This window comes from Phoxinus phoxinus, assembly GCF_949152265.1.
Source record: "Phoxinus phoxinus genome assembly, chromosome: 6".
NCBI lineage: Eukaryota > Metazoa > Chordata > Actinopteri > Cypriniformes > Leuciscidae > Phoxinus > Phoxinus phoxinus.
Genome location: NC_136881.1, coordinates 5,747,299 through 5,768,224, shown reverse-complemented (window position 1 = coordinate 5,768,224; position 20,926 = coordinate 5,747,299). Strand labels below are relative to the sequence as shown.

At 36.8% G+C, this 20,926-nt stretch overlaps 1 protein-coding gene across 1 annotated transcript in view; it reads right to left on the bottom strand.

Annotated features, from left to right (window-relative positions):
• The window catches only part of hecw2b (HECT, C2 and WW domain containing E3 ubiquitin protein ligase 2b), a 57,819-nt gene that overhangs the window by 22,609 nt on the left and 14,284 nt on the right, over nucleotides 1–20,926 (bottom strand). The window contains exons 2-6 of the mRNA XM_079616030.1: nucleotides 11,786–13,675; nucleotides 4,891–4,998; nucleotides 3,756–3,850; nucleotides 1,243–1,318; nucleotides 197–366 (exon numbers count right to left, since the gene is read on the bottom strand). Coding sequence (XP_079472156.1) covers nucleotides 197–366; nucleotides 1,243–1,318; nucleotides 3,756–3,850; nucleotides 4,891–4,998; nucleotides 11,786–12,119 — 783 coding nt within the window. The 5' untranslated portion in view covers nucleotides 12,120–13,675. The remainder of the gene's footprint in view (nucleotides 1–196; nucleotides 367–1,242; nucleotides 1,319–3,755; nucleotides 3,851–4,890; nucleotides 4,999–11,785; nucleotides 13,676–20,926) is intronic.

Below are 20,926 nucleotides of genomic sequence, written 5' to 3'. Positions count from 1 at the left end.
TTTAAATGAAGAAAAATATTTACGTTTGAGAAATATTACCAATTCCAATAACCAAATATTCTAGTACAGTGATTTCTTGGAAAATCTGAGGTTAAAGCCTTGCTCAAGGACACAAAGCACTCACTGAAAACTAGTTTCAAACTGGTCACCACTACTTGGTTACGTCATTAACTGCCCCAGTCCGAATATGATTTACCTCTCCGTGCCACACGGGGTTAGTGGTGTTGGATATGATGGAGGTTCGTCTCTCTTGGCCGTGGTGGGTGAACGTAGGGAAGCCGTGTCTCTTGCCTGGTTGGATACTCATCTTCAGATAGGGGTCCGGATTAAAAAACATGCCCTTCTTCAGACCCTGAGCCCTGATATCTGCAATATACACACATACAATTTGAGCTAGCAGCGTAAAAAAATCTATCTATCTATCTATCTATCTATCTATCTATCTATCTATCTATCTATCTATCTATCTATCTATCTATCTATCTATCTATCTATCTATCTATCTGCACTAGCAGCTCATTACCACAAGAGGGCAGATATATAGCAGTTTTAATTAAGAAAGCAACACATCAATTTGTTTGTGAGATTGTATATTCAGGTTAGGATGAGATACTTGAAATCATTGTAAATTAGTCAGCAATGTCAAATTCATTAAACAGATAGTTCACCTCAAAATAAAAAATCTGTCATCATTTACTCACCCTCATGTCGATCCAAACCTGTATGACTTTCTTCTCTGGAACTTAAAAGAAGATATGTTGGTAATCAAACAGTTTCGGTTCCCATTGACTTCCACTGTATGGACAAAAAATACAATGGAAATCAATGGGAACCAAAACTGTTTGATTATCAACATTCTTCAAAATATCTTCTTTAATGTTCCACACACACACACACACACACACACACACAAAAAGTAATAAACCTTTAGAACAACACGAGGATGAGTAAATGATGACAGAATTGTTATTTTTGGATGGACTCTAAATTTAAGCCAAATTAACTACAGTATATTATTTTGTGCACACGTTGTATATTGTGGCTATTGTTAGTAAAAAAAAAAAAAAAGTACCTTTACTGACCATTGGCGTTTTTCAGAAGAATCCATTGTTTTACTATAGTTTTACTATATGGTTAAGGAAGGTTTGGTTGGTAAAATCACTGTATGGCCTCTCATAAAGCTTCTAACATATAGAAATCAGTTTCATAAAGAAATATTTGGTAAACATCCACTATTCTTACCTGATAAAGTAAAGCTGACCAATTTCCTGCAGTGTTCTGTGACAGACTGTCCGTCCACCTGTCCCTCTGTCCCGGCCTGCAGAGGACACCATAACACACAATTACACATATGATACAGAGGCCCTAGCAGCCTGCATAATTAATATCCCTACACAAACATAACAAGCACGATTGAATGCCTGAGCTGAAGCAATGGACAGAGAACAAAAAACATATTCATTTATTAACTGATAGGTGATAAGATAAGCTCTGTTCGAATATACCAATAACAAATATACACACAACATAAAATTATATATATATATATATTCAATATCACAAAAATAAGTTCAAACAGCAATAACGACGCTATGCGAGTGAATCATATTTCTTGAAAGAGATCCCATTTTTTATGAATTATTCAGTATACTCAACATATTCAACATATTTATTAAATATTTATGCCATATATTTATTCAATTTAACATATTTTACAGCAGTATATTGGTAAGACTATGGTGGTTATAATGACTTTAGCAGAAGAGATGTTCAGGCAGGAGTTTTCATTCAGGATCAGGATCATGGTTATGAATAATTTAATCACATTATAATGTTCCTGCCCATTAATGTGGCAGTGTGATTTATGATTATAGACACTTGTTCAGTGGCAGAGCCCCAAAATGATGGCTTTTGAATGACGGTGAGATGTAATAGGCCTATATAATATATTATACATTTCCATATGTCAAACCGATGCACATTTAACTCACATTTTGGTCAAATTTGTGGTGTGTATTCGCTCAAAACATGTCCTGCATCAATCTAAACCATATAAAATAGCAAGAGGAAACAGTAATTATATCAAAACATCAATTTTATAAAAAGTTCAGTTCAGATTGAATCCAGAAAATATTCCATAAGCTTTAAGTATGCAGACCTCAGATCACAGTCACGTGATCCGATGTATTTATTCATATCCATAGCACAAAATAAGTTCAAACAGTTGTTCAAAACAGCAACGCTGCGCGCGTGAATCAATCCGTTAACTATGGGTTCAAGTTCAAGCTCATGTCACAGAGGGGGGAATGTGCCCTTTAGACTAGTTCTGTGGCGTCGTGTCGGCAGCCGGGCGCTAAGCATATCAAAGAGCGCTCTCTACTTCCTGTGCATTCCCTGCATGCCTGTGAACATGATACGTCTCTGTGGAGTTCAGGCAAACTCCAGCGCCTCATAATGGAGCCTGCAGATACACAGGCAGAGAAAGACCAAGAAACACATGCAGGCAGAGACGATGTGAAACTGATCGATCACACATGCTTTTGCTGCCTTTGTGCATAAGGATGAGCTCTGTTCGAATTTACCAATAACCAATATACACAAAAATCTATTATATTTTATATTAATGCATTGCTTGAGAACAATAACAGACTTAAATTGGGCTAGTGAAATATATTGCTTGGAATTAAATTACCATTCAAAAGATTGGGGTCAATAAGATTATGTAATCAATATTAAAATTAACGACATTCATAATATTACCGTTTCGGTTTCAAATTAATTATATTCTTATAAACTTTCTATTCATCAAAGAATTCTGAAAACATGTATCATGTTTTACACATACCGTACATATTAAGCAGCACAACTGTTTTCAACATTGATAATAATAAGACATGTTTGCAAATCATCATATTAGAATGATTTCTGAAGGATCATGTGACACTGAAGACTGGAGTAATGATGCTGTAAATTCAGCTTAACCATCACAGGAATGAATTACATTTAAAACATATTCAAATAGAAAACAGTTCTTTTAAATGGTAATCAAGTTTCACAATTTTATGTGGTTTTTAACTGTATTTTTTTTTTTTTTTTTTTTAAAGGCAGCTTCTGTGAACTTTCAAAAGCATTACAAAATCTGTTTTAAGATCCTTTTGATTATAAATGCCTCAGTGTAAACCCTTTAAAAGTGCTGTTTAAATATTGCATTTAAAATGATTTATCAATGTATTATTTGTTGTTACTTACATTTGACTACATTTTTAAATATGGAAAAAATAGTTTTAAACATTTTATTTATTTGTCAATATGAAAAGTGAATTATTTAAATTTTTCGAAGAATTGATATTTCTAAGAGAAACCCCAAGTCCTCTACAACTCCAATTCCATTTTCATCCCTTTTTGTTCTTTGTATTGGTGACATGACAATAATGGAAATATGATAGGCATCAATTGAACCTGCGCTTCCCAAAAAAGCACCACAGCTCAGTGTGTTGGAGTATCTGCATTAATCTCTAGTCTAAGCTATGGCTCTGACATATAATATTGACCTAACCTAACTATTGACCTGACCTAACTATTAAAAAATAAGGTTAAAGGGGTGGGGGTGCTATTATGAAAATGTAACGTTATGCCATTTTGATGAGAGTGAAAATACTCTTTTCGACCACAATTCAAAGATTTACAAAGGGACCCAATCTGATGCCAGCGACTCAATGTTTCAAATCCAATCCTCAACAGAGTCAGACACTTACTGTAACTCCCGGGTTCTTGACAGTGATGCAGGAGGTTGTGGCCCTCAACGCTCCACTCACTCCATGGTAATATTTGAAACAGATTTTGGTCTCAGCTGAGAAATATAAACACAAGATCATGTTTCTGAGGGCTCAAATATTTGAAATAGAAACAGCACATATGGTATCTCCATTATTATTCTCATATTTGATTATTGTTTCAGCCTAAGGCAGGACGCGCACAGACCATCTGATTCATAATCCACACAAAAATGGAAAAAGCTGGAATCTGATTGGCTGCTATATAATACAATATATTATTTTATAATACAATAATTTCAAAGAAGAAATCTTGCCAAAGCTTGCGAGATTCATTGCATCGATATTCAAGCATTTTGTCAGAGACATTTAGTAGTAAGTGAACAAAATATCTGTTAATTATTTAGATTGTCTTTCACATTTACATCTCATTTCAGCTTTACTTGCTCCTAAACATCCCAAAAATTCAACACAATAAATATAGAAATATACACTGCGCAGTTGTACAGGACAGGTTTGTCTGACCAACATGTAAAGCGCTCAAACATTGTTGATTATTCGTAAAGTTAATATCACAGACATAAATGAAAAATTTTGTATTTGACAGAACATGCACTTTTGTTCTCTTACATCTAGCTAGATTGCTGCTACTAAACTTAAAGTTTCTACAATACCGTTCAAAAGTTCTAAAAATCTGTAATATATTTTTGTGTAGCCTCTTATGGCCACCAAGGCTTCATTTATTTGATCAAAAATACAGTAAAAACAGTAATACTGTGAAGTCTTATTACGATTTAAAATTACTGTTTCCATTTTAATATATTTTAAAATGTAATTTATTCCTGTGATGCAAAACTGAATTTTCAGCATTATTACTCCAGCCTTCAGTATCACATGATCCTTCAGAAATCATTATAATATGCTGATTTGCTTCTTTAAGAATACTATGATATTTTAATACTATATACTGACCCAAAACTTTTGAACGGTATACCAAACATTTGATGCCAGTAAACTTGTAAACTTTGTCAGATCCATTGATTCATTATTTCTTTCACAGTAGCACAATTCTCTGAAAAAGAAAGCACATATGATTTTTCTTAACACTCTCACTTACGCTCCATGAAGTAAGGTCCGGCCTCAAGCCTCCAGACGATCTGCCCCCTCTGAGTGCCGTTCACTCCGCGGTTCTTCGAATCCCAAACGTTAGCGGGACACGTCTCATCTGTGTCGGCACAAAAACGTGTAATTATTTGCCTTATGCATAAATAAATGACTAAGATGAAGGGCCTCCACCAGGAGTCAATAGCTCTCATTATAAACACAAGGATTGGCTGATCGGCCACCACACCTCAGGCACATTCTCTCAAGAGCTTAAAGTCTTTTCTAAGGCTCTTGAGAACAAACAAATGGTAAAGTGTCTGTCCTGAAAGTAAGGAACCATGTTGGTGTTTCCTGTTCTTTAACTCCTCAGCTCAACATGCCCGTAATCACACTAACCTCCAGCCAGCTCCCTTCTGTTTCTCCATAGATCTCTCCATACAGAGAGAGCCGTAATATACTGTAGCTTAATGCCCTATCATGCATATACAGTAAAAACCGCATACTCAAGAATAATGAAGGATTGTGTGACAATTTATATATTTATATAAATTATGTTAATAATAATAATAATATATATTTGTAATTATTATTAATATGTTATTAATATTAATTATAAATTAAATGTATATATATATATATATATATTATTAAATTAATATTATGAAAATAAATTATTAATATATATATATATATATATAGAGAGAGAGAGAGAGAGAGAGAGAGAGAGAGAGAGAGAGAGAGAGAGAGAGAGAGAGAGAGAGAGAGAGAGAGAGAGAGAGAGAGAGAGAGAGAGAGATTATTCATAATGTATTTATATTTACTGAGTAATATATAAATCTAATCTATTTTTAAAAAGTTATTTAAAAAGTTATTAAAGAAATTACATTTTGAAATTATTTAATTAGTTCATTAAAATATTTTAATCATTTATGATTTCTATATTATAATTATTATATTTATATTATGATTTCTATGATGACTATGATTTATATATTATTATTGTGTGTGTGTGTGTGTGTGTGTGTGTGGTGTGTGTGGTGTGTGTGGTATGTGTGTGTGTGTGTGTGTGTGTGTGTGTGTGTGTGTGTGTGTGTGTGTGTGTGTGTGTGTGTGTGTGTGTGTGTGTGTGTGTGTGTGTGTGTGTGTTCCTCTTGTTTATGTGATTTATGAGGACACAAATTTGTTTAATGACGTGTATTACACTGGTATTACAACTTAAACGTGGTTTATGAGGACATTTCATGAGTCCTCGTAATTCAAATAGCTTAAAAAACATTAAAAAACAATGTTTTATTAAAATGCAGAATGTTTCCTGTGATGGGCAGGTGTGTACTGTAAAAAAACGTGTTGGTTTAACTGAAAAAAGCAAGTTTGATGCCTTAAAATTTTTAGTTCGTTGTAATAAAAAAATTGAGTTAATACAATGAAGAAGAATGGTGTAATAAACAGAAACTCAAAATAGTTTGTTATCTTCACACATTAATTATGAAAGTTGATTTGACAAAAGATAAAAAGCTGTGATAAATCATGAAATTATTTTTTTACAGTGTGTGTGCGTGCGTGCGTGCGTGTGTGTGTGTGTGTGTGTGTGTGTGTGTGTGTGTGTGTGTACACTATCTCTATATAATTATATAAAATATAACATTTTAAATCTACATAAACAATTTAGCTTTTATTTTATTTTAATACAGAAAATTATTTAAAAATATACATTTTAATAAGATGTAGAATAATGAATCTTAATTTCAAGTGGCAAAGTAAAAAGCATGCACTAATGAAGTGATTGTCCGTGATTCAGAGCTACAGACACTGTGTGTGTGTGAACTGAGTCCATGAGCACATTAGCTTCAGTTTCCAGTCTGAGCTCGTCTAATCAATACAGCCACATAAACCAGAGACCCAATGACCCACTGATTATCTCTCCGTGACACAATCTGTTTCTCCTTTCTGCCCTCTGGGTCTGGACCAACCGTCTCTGAACAAAAGAGAGAATAACATCTAGTGACAAATCTCCCAATTAAGCAATCAGTCTGATTTAGGTGGAATAAGGCCTTATAAAGACGCCAATGTGTGAGTCAAACCTGTTCAGTTGCCCAAAAACTGATAATAATTAAGGAATCTGATTTTAAGCAAACTTGTTCTGACCACTTTTGTATGCAATTTAAAAAAATTAAATAAGATGTTTGGAAAATATTTGATTTCAAGTTATTAATTCGAGATGCATCATAAAAAGTCAGATGTATACAGATTTCAGCACTTGCTAAATGACAGTCCAGACAGTAAATCTAAAGATTGGATTTGACAAGCAAAGCAGAATTGGGTGCAGTGTGACCTAATATAAAAATACAAAATCAATTTGACATAATAAAATAAAAAAATCTCCAAAAAAATTATTATTTTCTCTATTACAAGAATAAAAGTTTTTGTGAAACTTAATTTTTACTTTTCTAGCTGCAAGCTGTATATTTCATGCAGTCAGAGTTAAATACAGTTCAAAGAAAGATTTTTAGCATTATCCATCTATGCATTCAGAAAAACTAACAAGCAGCACAATATGATCCAGAATCCATTTGCACAATTTCCATAGTAGTGTCAGACTCTGAGGTCACATCCGATATATACTTAACTAACTCCACTGAATCTCATGAGCTATGAAAGAGAAACTTTTGAGCAGGGCAATTGAAAACTAATTGAGTGTATATCAGAGAATGGACCTGCCGGTGTGCATTTCCAAACAATCATAAAATGAATCATGAAGAAGAATGGGCCATTCAGAAGTGAGAAGTTTGTCTCTCGGTGTGATAGCAGCCTGCGATCAGTAATTTTGAGAGGCTCTTTATTCAGTCGGACCCTCAGTGAATAGACCAGCCTTGTCTACTGTGATCTACAGCAGCTCATCTGAAACTATATCACTGCGCTGACACTGGGCCTCTGTTCCTCAACGTCTACAAAAACCCACAATTCACCCCACGTGTCACATGACTCACGTAAAAATCGATCATCTCTGACTCCAGCAGTGCCGTGCATCATTGTGTTTCCCAGAAAAACCAGCTAAATGCTTTACTGTAAAATCAGGACATATTCTGAGCACATGGTCAAATAATGCAATATTTAAAGTGTTAAATGTAACACAGTTAACACACTTAACTAATGTGACAATAAAAGGAGAGAAATAACAGAAAATGTACAGCTGTCTGACTCTTGTTTATCTGAAAGTGTTAAAAGACCTTCTCATCCGCAAATGTATTTACAGTTGGATCCTGAAACCTAAAAACAAATATATATATATAAAATAATAAAAAATAAAGAAGAAAACAAAATATTTTAAACACCATTATGATTCTTTTTCATTATTTCAGGACATTTTCATGACAATTTTGCCCTCAAATGATCATTAATGTAACGTGCCTAGACGTTTTACAAAGGACGTTTTTTGTAATCCCCATTATTCTCAATTACGAAGAAAAAAATTAACAAATGTTCCTTTTAGTTATTTAAACCAGCATAAAACGGCAGTAGAACAAATTATATAATATTTATTTTTGTATGATGTACAATATAAAGAGATTTACTTTGTATTGACTTTTACCGTACTTGACCTCTTTTTATTTTTGTCCGATTAAGTAAAAATGAGGAAAATGTGCTTAATTTGCCATGAAAATGTTATCATAATGCAAACGAACTAAAAACAGGCTTTAATCTCTTTATGGAAAATATATTTTTTTATTTCTTTTGACTTTGGGCTGAGATTTGACCAAGTGTGTTGTTGGTATAGATTTTGTGATGGATATCTTTTTAACAAAAATTATATAAAACTCATGAGATAAATATTTTAATTATTGTTTAAAAAAAAAAAAAAAAATCAGCCAAATCAAGCTTTTGGTCATCGTTTGGTCATAAAAAACTGGTCATATTAAGGCAGTTGTTCTGTTTGTGTGTAGCACAGGTCATGAATCAGGCCTAGGTCAGTCCCGTGGGGAAAATAAGACTATGAATGAAACTCCAGAGGATCTGAGCGGATCGATGAGGGGCACAATCCCTGAGCGGAGGCCTTTCTCTGGGACACGCCACAGAGGAATTCCCCCGTCCTGATCGATGGCCCCGTGAAGCTGGCTAGCAGAGTGAGGATCGGCTTTCACTGACCATGACTGTCAAGCAGACCTGTGCTCATACCACATAACAGATTACTTACACTTGTACTGTATATAATAATATAAATAAATCAATATAATAAAAAAGCTAGTTTGTATGTCAACTAAATCATGAACTCTTATATAAACAATATTTGTACTATTTCTAAATAATCCACGAGTAATGATTGCATGATGCTTGTGTGGGTGCTTGAGGGGTTTTATGATATCAATATTCAATCCCTAAATTACTCGTGCCCCTCAAAGTTACTTTTTGGATATTGACCATTTGCAAAGCAAAAGACAAATCACAGAGAAGTAACAGCACCGAGCTGCATAATTCAAGGTATCATTACTGTAACTTGCACCACTAAATTCCCACTTCCAAGAAGCCAAATCTATAGAGATAGTATTACCGACGCGGTTTTGATACATTTGATTCAAGCTAATGCTTATCTTTAGCTGAGAAAATGTTACTTATGAAGTATAATTTTTCTTTCTTGTGTAAGAAAGAAAACTTAACTTGTTTACATTACAAACATAACTTTAAAAACATTAGACCCAGAAAGACAGATCCAAACATTTCAAAATTTACAGCACTTTCTGATAATTTAGTCACTGGCGTTATTTAAGAATATGATGCCAAATGGATTTGCCTCTCAGACAATATAATTGTATTTAATTTAAAATGTATTTTTATGGTTAGCTAATTAATTTGAAATAGCTAATCATCACTTCACTATACAGTGGGAAAATGAAATCAAATGTGTCCACTTTACCTGCAATTATCGTAAAGGATAAAAGAATAATGTCTCCAAACGTAACAAATGTGTGCATAGTTCATTGCAAGTCAGTAAATGGTTAATTGTACTGCAGTTTCTCAGCTAGTCTGTATCTAGGGATACTGGTGGGTTGAGCTTTTTCATGGTTGGTTGGCATCTCATGGGACGCTAATCCTCCCACCTCTCCTCTACAAATCAAAACTACGGCGGTTATGGGCTCTCAAAAGCATCTACAATAATGCTGAGTAATTAGATTCAACCATCAGTGCAAGTGCGGAGGAGAAGACGAGATAAAATGTAGCTAATGACATGCTGCAATTAAGCCAGTGTATAACAGAGTCAGCAGTTTGTCTGTTTTCATTTGCTCATTCCCTTTCAGTCTTCTCTGCCTTCATCAACATAAACACAGTTACAGGCTGGGCGGTATGACAGTATTCACCATGCAATGGTAGAAATGTCTGGTTTCTGCTATATTACTTGATGTGATACAAAGCTTTGTTGATTATAATGGGAGTAGGATGCTCATAAACTAACTAACTACCATATATACTCATTTAAGATCATACAGATAAGAGTAAGACATCATTAAAAACTGTAACTTTTATTTGTGTAGCCTCAAAACAAAGCAAAATATTGTGCTTTTGTAAAATAAAGAAGACAAACAGGATTCACTTTCTGTCGTCCTGGTTTCCTTTCGATTAACTTTTTGTGGAGCGTGTCACAAAAAAAAGTACTTGTCGCATAGTTTTTTCTTTCGTTTTATTAAACTATTTAGCAAATAGGCCTATATATTTTTATTCTGTTTTCATCCATTCACAGAAGCGCTGCAGGTGGGACACACCCGATGTGTGAATCCTCACATTATGTTGTTTATGCTGCTCCATTATCTACTCTAATGTAACATAATCTTGTCGGTTAACGAGCGTCAGTTGTTAGTCAGGAAGAAAACCCCGAAATGAACATCCCAAAATGAGAGTGATTTAATTTTGATGATTTTGGTGTGCTGCATCCAGTGTACGTGTGATGTTTGCATTTACTAACAAATTTAAATAAATTAATTACAAATAAAGCAAAAAAAGTCAATCAAATGATATGAAGTAACATTCATTTGTTAAATATTTAATTTACTTGATTATCAATATTAATTCATGCTTGTAAAATGTAAAATATATATATATACAAATTGGGGTTGAAATATTGCAATACTATACCGTTACTGTTATATAAAATTACTCGTATGACACAATAAGAGTTTGGTCATAACGCCCACCTCTGGGTTACAGCCTGTCCAGCTCAATGGAGCGGCAACAGAGAGAATAATATTTTTCCATCATTCATCCATCTTTTCAGACCAGATATGGTTTTCTCTCACTCAGAGAAAGTCACTCAGGAGATCATAAGATTATCTAGAGAACATTCAAAGCTAATTATGGGGTAACGCATTACAAATGATTAAAATTAGCACAATTGTGCTTGGTTTTAGTCTGAAATACTTCAGATTATGGAAGTAAAATGTGTTGCAAACAACATTTCATGCTGACTTCAAAATTTACACTATATATATATAGTCATGTTGGGCTAAGCAGTGTGCATGACATCTAGTCTACACAAATGAGCAGTGTAAGGTGTCAAAATAAGGTCTCTTTTGACACAAAACTGCTGAACTGCAATAATAATGTCTACAGGCTACATTCTCTGCATGAAAAATTAGGCCTGCTATTTTGAGGAGACAAACCCTTCTCCACATCACTTCACTTCAAGCTGCAAATCTGCAATTTCTGCACTTCTAGTGGCACTAAATGGAACTGCAATCTGCTTGTTTGAGCCTAACAACATTAGCTCAATCAATGCCGTTAGTTTTGACCGGAACTACCCGTTTGTCTAAAATTATGGAATGAGGGAAGTAACGGTCAGTAAATATAGGTTTACCTTCCTTAAAAGTAATATAATTAAATACTTTCAATAGAGAGTTTCCCCAAACCCCAAAACATCTTACCAATTTGGTACAGCCCAATCCAGTCAGTGGCATCCACCTCCTCCTTGATGTCCCAAGAGATGACCAGGTTTTGCCCTCGCCCAAGTGTGAACTGGTACGTAGAGGCTGTTAAGGAGGAACGACTATCCGACGTCACCAGGTCGGTATCACTGTTGGCCCGCTGCAGGCCCATCGGTTCAGGTGCTCCTCCTCTAGAGCTCGCCCCATTGGCAGAGCCACCATGCGATGAAAGGCTGCGGAGGTTTTCAGGGCTCAGCGTGTAGCGCATGTGAGGAGTGCGCCTCCGCACCACTAGGAGATGTTCACGGGCGGAGGTGGTAGTGCCGGTTGCCATGGTGACTTGGTTGGAGGGCTGAGGAGTGTGGTGTGGGGAAGAAGTTGGGTGATGGGGAGTGTGGTGTGGGGAAGAGGTTGGGTGATGGGGAGTGTGGTGTGGGGAAGAAGTTGGGTGATGGGGAGTGTGGTGTGGGGAAGAGGTTGGGTGATGGGGAGTGTGGTGTGGGGAAGTGGTTGGGTGATGGGGAGTGTGGTGTGGGGAAGAGGTTGGGTGATGGGGAGGGGGATGGTGGTGGGGGCGGGAACGGGGAGGGAGGACTGCCGTGGCCAGCGAGGGGCGAATGGTGGAGGTCGGGATGAGATGGAGGGAAGAAATAGGAGCCAAATGGCCAAAAAGGGGGGAAAGGGGGTGAGAATTGGGTTTGGGCTCAATACGTGCCAACAAGCCCTAGTTGGTGGAAGTTTTCTCCTTCCTTAAGTTCTCTGGAAGTGGTGGTGGCATCTAATATGAAGTAAAGACACAGAATTTAACTTCAGAAATTCATAACAAACTTGGGTTTACGACCTCAAGGTATTTTAAGCACATTTAATCCAAAAGATTGAGGGTTTGCTGGGTCTCCAAAACTCAGCTCAAAGAGCATCTAATCCCAGTCAGATCTCTCAAGAGTTCATTTTCAAAGTCTTTGAGGAATAGCGGAGGTCCTACAGAGTTAGTTTCTGGGTGGAAAATGGCCTTAAAACAAGGTTATATTTGGGTTAGGCCCAAGAAGCACCACCAAACCCAAGTCAGCACAAGTTTTCTCCTTACTTAAGTTCTCTAGAAGCAGTCGTGTCATCTAAAATTATGAGTATATAAATTTGACTTCCGAAATTCATAACAATCTTGGGTTTGCGACCTTAAGATTTCTTGAACACATCCAATCCAGATGATTGAGGGTTTCCTATGCCTCCAAATCTCAACTCAAAGAGCATCGAATGCCAATCAGATCTTTTAAAAGTCCATATTCAAGGAACGGTGGAGATCATGCAGAGATTGTTCCTGGGTGCCAAATGGCCTTAAAAAAAGCTGAGGTTTGGGTTTAGGCCCAAACGGGCCAACAAACCCACTCACAGCACTAGCTGTTGATGTTTTCTCCTTCTTCAAGATATCTGAGGTTTGGCATCTAAAAAGGCGATTCCATAACCCACTTCTAAAATACCCAACAGGCTTGAGTATCAAGTAAGGGTATGAAATAAGGAACCAAACCAGAAAAAAAATAAAGGCTGCCGGATACCAGTCAGGAATCTCAAAGGTCCATATTTAGAGTCTCAGAGGGATTAAAGCATTGAAAAAAGAAAAATAAACTGAATATAACATTTCTCAGTATCACAGCATTTTCCGTCCAAATCATCTGCTATGAGCATTACTACATCCTTTCGTTTAATGCAGGGTGGATTTTTCCTGTCCATTTGTAGTAGCCAAAATGGTAATAAGAACTGGATTTGTGATGTAAGGAATCTGATCTCCGCTTTGCCTTCAGGTCCAGGAGATGGATTGAGACAGGGTTCGGTTCCACGCAGGGGTTTGGTTAATGGGACATATATCAGCGGCCGAAACTGGAGGACGAATGATCCCTAAAAGAAAAGTGAAAAAAGGAACAGGGGTAAATAGGTAGAAAAACAGATTGTGTTTATAAATTATAAACTTATCACAATGAAGTTGAGGACAATGATTCATCAGTTTAACATAAGCAAAAAATTTGTCGCGAACAGGGACTTTCTGAGGGGGAAGTTTTTACCCGGAACTTAATTTAGACCCTGGTCCCTGCGGTCAAAACACACCTAGTACCATCCCAAAGTCCTTAGTTCCTGGGGAAAGTTCCTGAGGTGGAAATGCGGCTAAAGCACCTGCTCGTGAGGTAGTACTTTTTGAAAGTTCAGGGTGGGACTTGGGCTCTGAACATGCTGATTGGTTGATTTCACGCAGCATTTTAATTAGTTAACTCCACGCAGCATTTTATTTCAACCAACATTTTTAAAAGTCTGTTGCGGTGATCAGTTTGCTATTCGAATCAACAATACAGTTTTAAAAAATATGACCGGTGGACTGATAATGAGGCTTTATTAGGCTTATATGCGGAGGACGAAATCCAGCGGGAACTGGAAAGTTGCGCGCAGTCCAACGTCACCAGTAGCCTGGGTTACCCCATGCTGCCTTGCGCGCAGCACGATTTTATTCACGCTGCTGGGCAGCCTGGATACCATGGATCAGATTTTCGCCTCAGCGAGGGGACTAATCACAGAACGGGGAGGGAGCAGCAAGACGATGACGACGTCTATGCGACGCACCGAAGCAGTTTGTTTATATCAACATGTGCACTGCAGATTTACCTTCTACCCTCATGTTTGTCTTGCACAAATGGCAAAAGTCGCTGAACGCCATCGTGTACACATAAATCTATGACCCATCGCCTTCTTCCTCGTCGAATTTATGTCGCTCTACATACGTCATCTGGTATAAATGAAACGATTGGCTATGAGCTACATACAGGCGCATTTGATAGACATTCGTAGCGCCCAATAAACGGCTCTGGGCATTCGTAAACCACGCCTCAAATACGAGAAAATTAACTTGGTTCCCAGACCACGTCTCAATGAGACGAGGTCTGACGTTAGCCAGGCTACGTCACCAGACTAATTTGCCTAATATTCACGGTACTGTGGTAGATTTCTTATGTACCTGGAACCTTACCTGGGGCGTCTCCGATTGACACCCAAGCGTCTACAGTCGACACTTAATAAATATATCTGGGGCTTCTACAATCGACACCCAATAATCTTTATACTCTAACTCTTGCGTCTACAGTCGACAACTGGCTTTGAGTTCCTTACCCTAACTTGTTCCCCTAACTAACTTGCTGCACAGCAATAATAAACAGACAGACTTCAGCAAATGTCCTCTAAATGCTTTAATCACAGCCGGGAGAGTTTCCTGAGCAGTTCTCAGAGAATCTCCCCCAAGAAGAAGCACGACCGGAGGATCTCAGACAAATTTCAGAGAGAATCCCATCAGCAAATACGAATACAACAGTTTTTAAAGAATAGGGGTATGGCAAAAATCACATGAAACATTATATACTGTAATTTCCCTACCATTTGATTGGTTCTTCATATGCAAACCCTCTTGTTACTAGGTAGGTCTTCTTGATTACTTCATAATCACAAGTTTTCAAGTTTAGACATCTGTCTAGTTTAATTTCTCATATTTGTTATTTTTACTCACACACCCAAAGTCACGAGTTTTCGACCAAATGGTTTGGTTAATCAAAAATCCATCACAGTACTTGATGGAAATGCAAACAGCAACAGGTCCGGGGGGGGGGGGGGAGTTCCTGGGAAAAATTATTCTGGGTAATTTCGGTGGAAACTTGGTTATTGATTGACAAAAAAAAGAAAAACAAATTATAAATAATGCCCATGGGCATCACTGTGTACTCCTTTTGTAAACCTGTTCCTACTGTATATCACCATTCTTCTTCCATTTTCCCTCACTTAATCTCTCTCACAGTCAGCCTTCCTTTCAAGCTTAGATAAGCATGCAGCTCCTAAATTAGCTCTTTCTGCTTGAGTTGTCTGTGCAGGTTTCCATAAGGGTGTGAAACAGCGAGCAATGTGGCATGCCCAGCTTTCCTCAGCACGTCCTGGCCACCAACCAAACACAAGAGCTTTCTATACTACAGCCAAAATCATCCCGTACACAGCCACGAGCTGTCTTGCTGTGTCTGTAGGGCAGTCTTTAGACACTGACCCATCACAATAGCACGTTTTAAAGTAAATACCAAAGTACTTAATGTGGTAATCAATCAGTCTCATGTTATATACTATATATCAATGTACTTTGCTATTGCATCTAATGCTATGCTATGGTACACCACTGTACCTGTAAGAGAACATTATAAGTAGATGCTATGCTCCATATCAAAAGATTACTTTGAACTTTTGAAAAATGAAAATAAGTTAAAATTTTATGCTTTCAATTTCACCACAAGTGGTTTGTTTTTGACAGAGTAAAGCCATTTTGTTAAATTGATGTGCAATGGTTTAATATGGCTCCAATTATCAGATAAAGAGAATGGAGAGAAACGGAGACAGATGGAGCAACTAAGAAGAGAAAGCTATGAAACTCGGGAGATAAAACGTGATCGAGATCAGACGGTACAGTGGAACTTGCATAACTACAGCGGAGACAGACAGCGAGAGAGAGAAAAGATAAATGAAAACCATTTATCAGATACGGCATATGCACACAAGCAAGGCATTAGATCATAAACATCACACTAATGACATCTATAGCCAAATATTGTTAACACGGTTAGATTTACTCGGATTGGTGTAGAATCTTAAAGAATATTTCAAAAATGGCATCAGTTACTCATCATGCTATTTTAAACCCATAAAACTATCATTCTTCTGTGAAACACAAAGGATTTTAGAACATTTTGGATATAATCAAAGCGCATTAGGACCGGTGCTGTCAAGCTCCAAAATGACAACTATAACAGCCTCATAAAGGTGGTGTGATATTAAAGAATTTGGTATTTTCTAAGTCTGAATTCATACAATAGCTTTGTGCGCAAAACAGAGCAAAATAGCCATTATTCACTGGAAATTTTGATGCCTGGCTTTGCTTTCCTTGGTGCATTCATGATAGTTCAAGAAAGATGTAGAGATTCGTGAACAAATCAATGTTTTGAAAGTTATGTTTGATGAATGATTGCAGACCTCACTGTAGGGAAAGGTTTTCAGTGTGTCTTAAATTGACTGCAGAAGACTTGAAATATAGCATTTGTGATAGGATACTAGTAGGACACTTCTATGGTGCTTTTCTGTCTATGTTGAAGCTTCAAAGCTCCAGTCCCATTATATTGTAATTGTACGGCAAACAGAAATTAATACATTCTTATGAAAAAAAAAGAAAAAAAAAAAGGAAAGTCATATGGGGTTTTGTAAATCATGACAAATTTAGTGCACAGCCATACTAAATACTCTGGAGAGAGACGATAAACCTCATTGATACTGCAGCAATGCTAAAAATAATCACATTTCAGATGCGGTACACTAAAATATCTCCTGATCTCTTTTTCGCCTTACTCTGAGGTGCGGTTATGCTAACCATTTTTCTTCGATAGTCCACTTTAGACATTCTACTAAGTAACTTTGTAACTACATGTCTTCTAACTCTTAAGAGTATTAGTTGACTGTCTGCTTGATATCTGTTAACACTTTATTTTGATGCTCCTCAACAGATATTCTACTGACTATAAGTAACTTTGCAACTATACATATCAACTTATTCTACTATCCTGAACCCTAACACCTAATCCTAACCTAACATTCTACTAATACTGTGAGAGTTAGGTGACATGTAGTAGCAAAGTTACTTGTGGTTGTCTAAAGTGGACTATCTAAATAGTGTAATTATCTACAAATTGTAACATTTATGTGCTAAATTTGAAAGTATTTTATCATAACTAAAAAAATCTTACTGACCCCAAACCTTTGAATGGTAAAGAAATTGTGTTTCAGCAGCACAACTGTTTTCAACATTGATAATAATAAGAAATGTTTTTTGAGCAGCAAATCAGTAGAATGATTTCTGAAGGATCATGTGACTGTGAAGACCGGATGCTGAAAATTCAGCTTTGCCACAACAATAATAAATTACATTAGAAAAAACATTCAAAAATAGAAAACAGTTATTTTAAATTGGAATAATATTTCACAATATTCAAATTTTTACTGTATTTTTGATCAAATAAATGCAGCCTTGGTGAGCAGAAGAGACTTAAAAATCGCACTAACCCCAAACTTTTGAACAATAGTGTACCAATATTTCTGATTCCAGTTTCATTTACCATGTGAATACGCTGCTGAATAAGTGTGAGTGATAAAAAAAAGGACAAGTGTGTCTGTCGAGCAGAAGTTGAGAAGGTCCCACTGGGCGGTCTGGTGCTTATGTAACTGCCATGCTGTTCACTCTCTCTCTCCCACACATTTCTGCTGCATTGTTTAAAAGTGTGACAGCAAGGAACTTTCCTGGGAAATGTCACTATCAATAAAAACAGGAAGAAGGGAGGTTGAGGGGTGACGGGTGAAGTATGTTTACCTTTCCGTGAAGCATACGTGTTTGTAGTCTTACTCTGAAGTGTGCAGGATCGTTCATGCAGTCAAACAGAACACGCAAGCCAGTCTAAATGGCCTTGATGTAGTGACATTCAAACTATGGTTACAGTCCTCAAATAGAAAAAAATACTTCATTGTTATTTTTTTAAAGCTTTTCTCACCTATTAATTAGTCAATAATGATTTACAGGGATTCATTTCTTAAGTATATTCTACACTTCCATACACTAAAAAAGCCAATTTAGTTGTAAAAAGCATTTTCCACTCTCTCTGTTTGATATATAGATTATGTTCACCGTGGTTTTTCACACATCATGCCAACTGGTTGTGCTCATGACACCATCAGATAGCCTATTTAATGTTTTACCTGTCATCACCTTTTCTAACTGCTAAAATTAGCCCTCGTCACAGTTGCACAAAGCTTCCAATGAAACTTTTCATCACTACTTCAACAGCTCATCTGTATGCCGCTGTCAGAGCAAATCCTCAGAGGAGCGACTGCTCCATTTTACAACAGCAGACAGTGAGGAGCATCGTAACATCGAACGGCACGTTGAGACGAGTGGGCTTTTACACCTGAGAAAATTATCTGGAGCCAGTCAGTTTGGAAACCCAATGTTAAACCTCCATGGTTCTGGAGAGCGCGTCTAAAAACAGCATTTTAGGAGAACATTCAGCATTTCTCTAGTCTCGCAGAGCCAGATGTTTGAGCATGACTGGTCCACATTTTCAACTAATCTGACCAAGAACTGTCCAATTACGATGTGTTCACACTTGTATTCACTTGTTTCGTTTGGTCTGGACCAAAAACCTTAGCATTTCACACTGGCATTTTAACACTGAACCTAAAGGCATAGGGATATGTTCACAACCTGATTGGTCGGCTTTTATTATGTATATTTCGTGACAGAACTTACTGAACATCTAAAACAATGCTGTGTTCTGGGCTAAATGCACGTGTTGTATGTGCGGAGCTACATATGATGGTATTTTGACCAGCTGAGAAGAGATTATAAAATGTGTAAAGGAGTCAAAACAGCGACAGGAATCCCTCCGTCACACACACAAAGACACACACAAACAAAGATCTGCAGCGAGGAGACGCGGTTCTGATGCCTGTACCGAACTGTGATGGGGAACATCACGACTATGACGAGGAAAGACAGGTATGCTTGAGCATTTTGTCCTTTTTAGGGTCGCATCTTATGACATCATGTCCTGTTTTTGCTTAATTTATGTCTTTGGTCCGCGTTACGTTCATATTTTTAGACCCATCTTTTCGAAGGTCTCTGTCCGCTTGTTTGGTGTGCACCAGGATTCGGATGGCAGCGCTCACACTTATTCAAACTAAAACTAAGCGTCTTCTTGCTTACCTCCTGGTGCAGGATGCAGAGGTATTTACAAGTGATACCAGTTTTACATTGACATGGGATCTTAAAGACGCATAAAATTGCTTATAAAGTCAGCATGAAATTAACATTGCAGTATTTATTATAAATTCTTTATCCGTTCACATCCGTTCAATCGTTTTAAAAAAACTCATGTGCCCTCGTCATTTTTTAATCCTAATTTTGCAGTAACATCTCTTCTCCTTTCTGATGATGTGTTTACTGGTGTGAGGGGGGGACAACCTGTCAATCACATGAGATCGATCAATAGCAAACCACACCCAATCAATTCCCCATGGACAAAATCAAGTCCCACCCTAAATTTTCTTCCTGTTCGATAAGCCGTTTCACTCGGATACGTCACAATAGGGAAGAAAAGATTATCACAACTTCCATTTCTTGCAGGCTTTACAACACAAAAGCTCTTATACAAACACTGACGAGGACTACGGAGGTTATATGAAGAAATGCATACAGTGAACTTTCACAAAAAAAAAAATCCACTCTAATTCCATCGACCCTCCCATTGTGCCTTTCATTTCCTCTTGAACTCACCAATTAGTCTCGGATTGCTCTGAGAGCATCACGGTAAGTGTTGGTAGCAGGTGAAACTAAACAGGATCAAGAGGAGATTCACAGTATCAGTGTTAGATCTCTCATTTATTATTCTCCCCTGATGTGATGGTCAGCAGGATATCTTCACACCAGTGCACTCCATGCTGAGATGACTGAGATGCCATCAGAAGGGTGAAGATTTAAGGAAAACTAGGTCAGTCATTTTCCTGATGTCCCACAAATGCCATGAATACATAGAGCAGGACTTTGAATCTATTTAAAAGCAAGCTACATTTACACAGTTTCTGTTTTTGTTTTAAACATGTTTGGTTTAAAGATTTGGTCCACCAATGACAAACCAGCAGTGGAAGTAAGTAACTTTACATATGCTACAATGTTAAAATTTCACTAATAATTAAGTTTACCTTTTTTAGAACTGCTCTGTTTTTTTTTAACAAAATACTATAGAATTGTTTATTATATTATTTATAAAACATTATAAGTAGCTTTAGTAATTTTTCTATGTATCTTGTAACATAACTAGCTACTTTCTTCTAAAGGATAGCATCAATCTTATCTCAGATTAGCTACTTTTCTGTAGATTAGAGGCAAAGACAATTTCATAAAGTGGCCATCTTGGAAACACCAACATGTAGCAATAGAGGTCAACAGTGCTTTTCCACTTTTTCAGCTTGTTTCCAGAAGTATTTTTCCTGTAGGGATCTTAAGACTTATAAGCCATGAACTTAAACCAACCAACA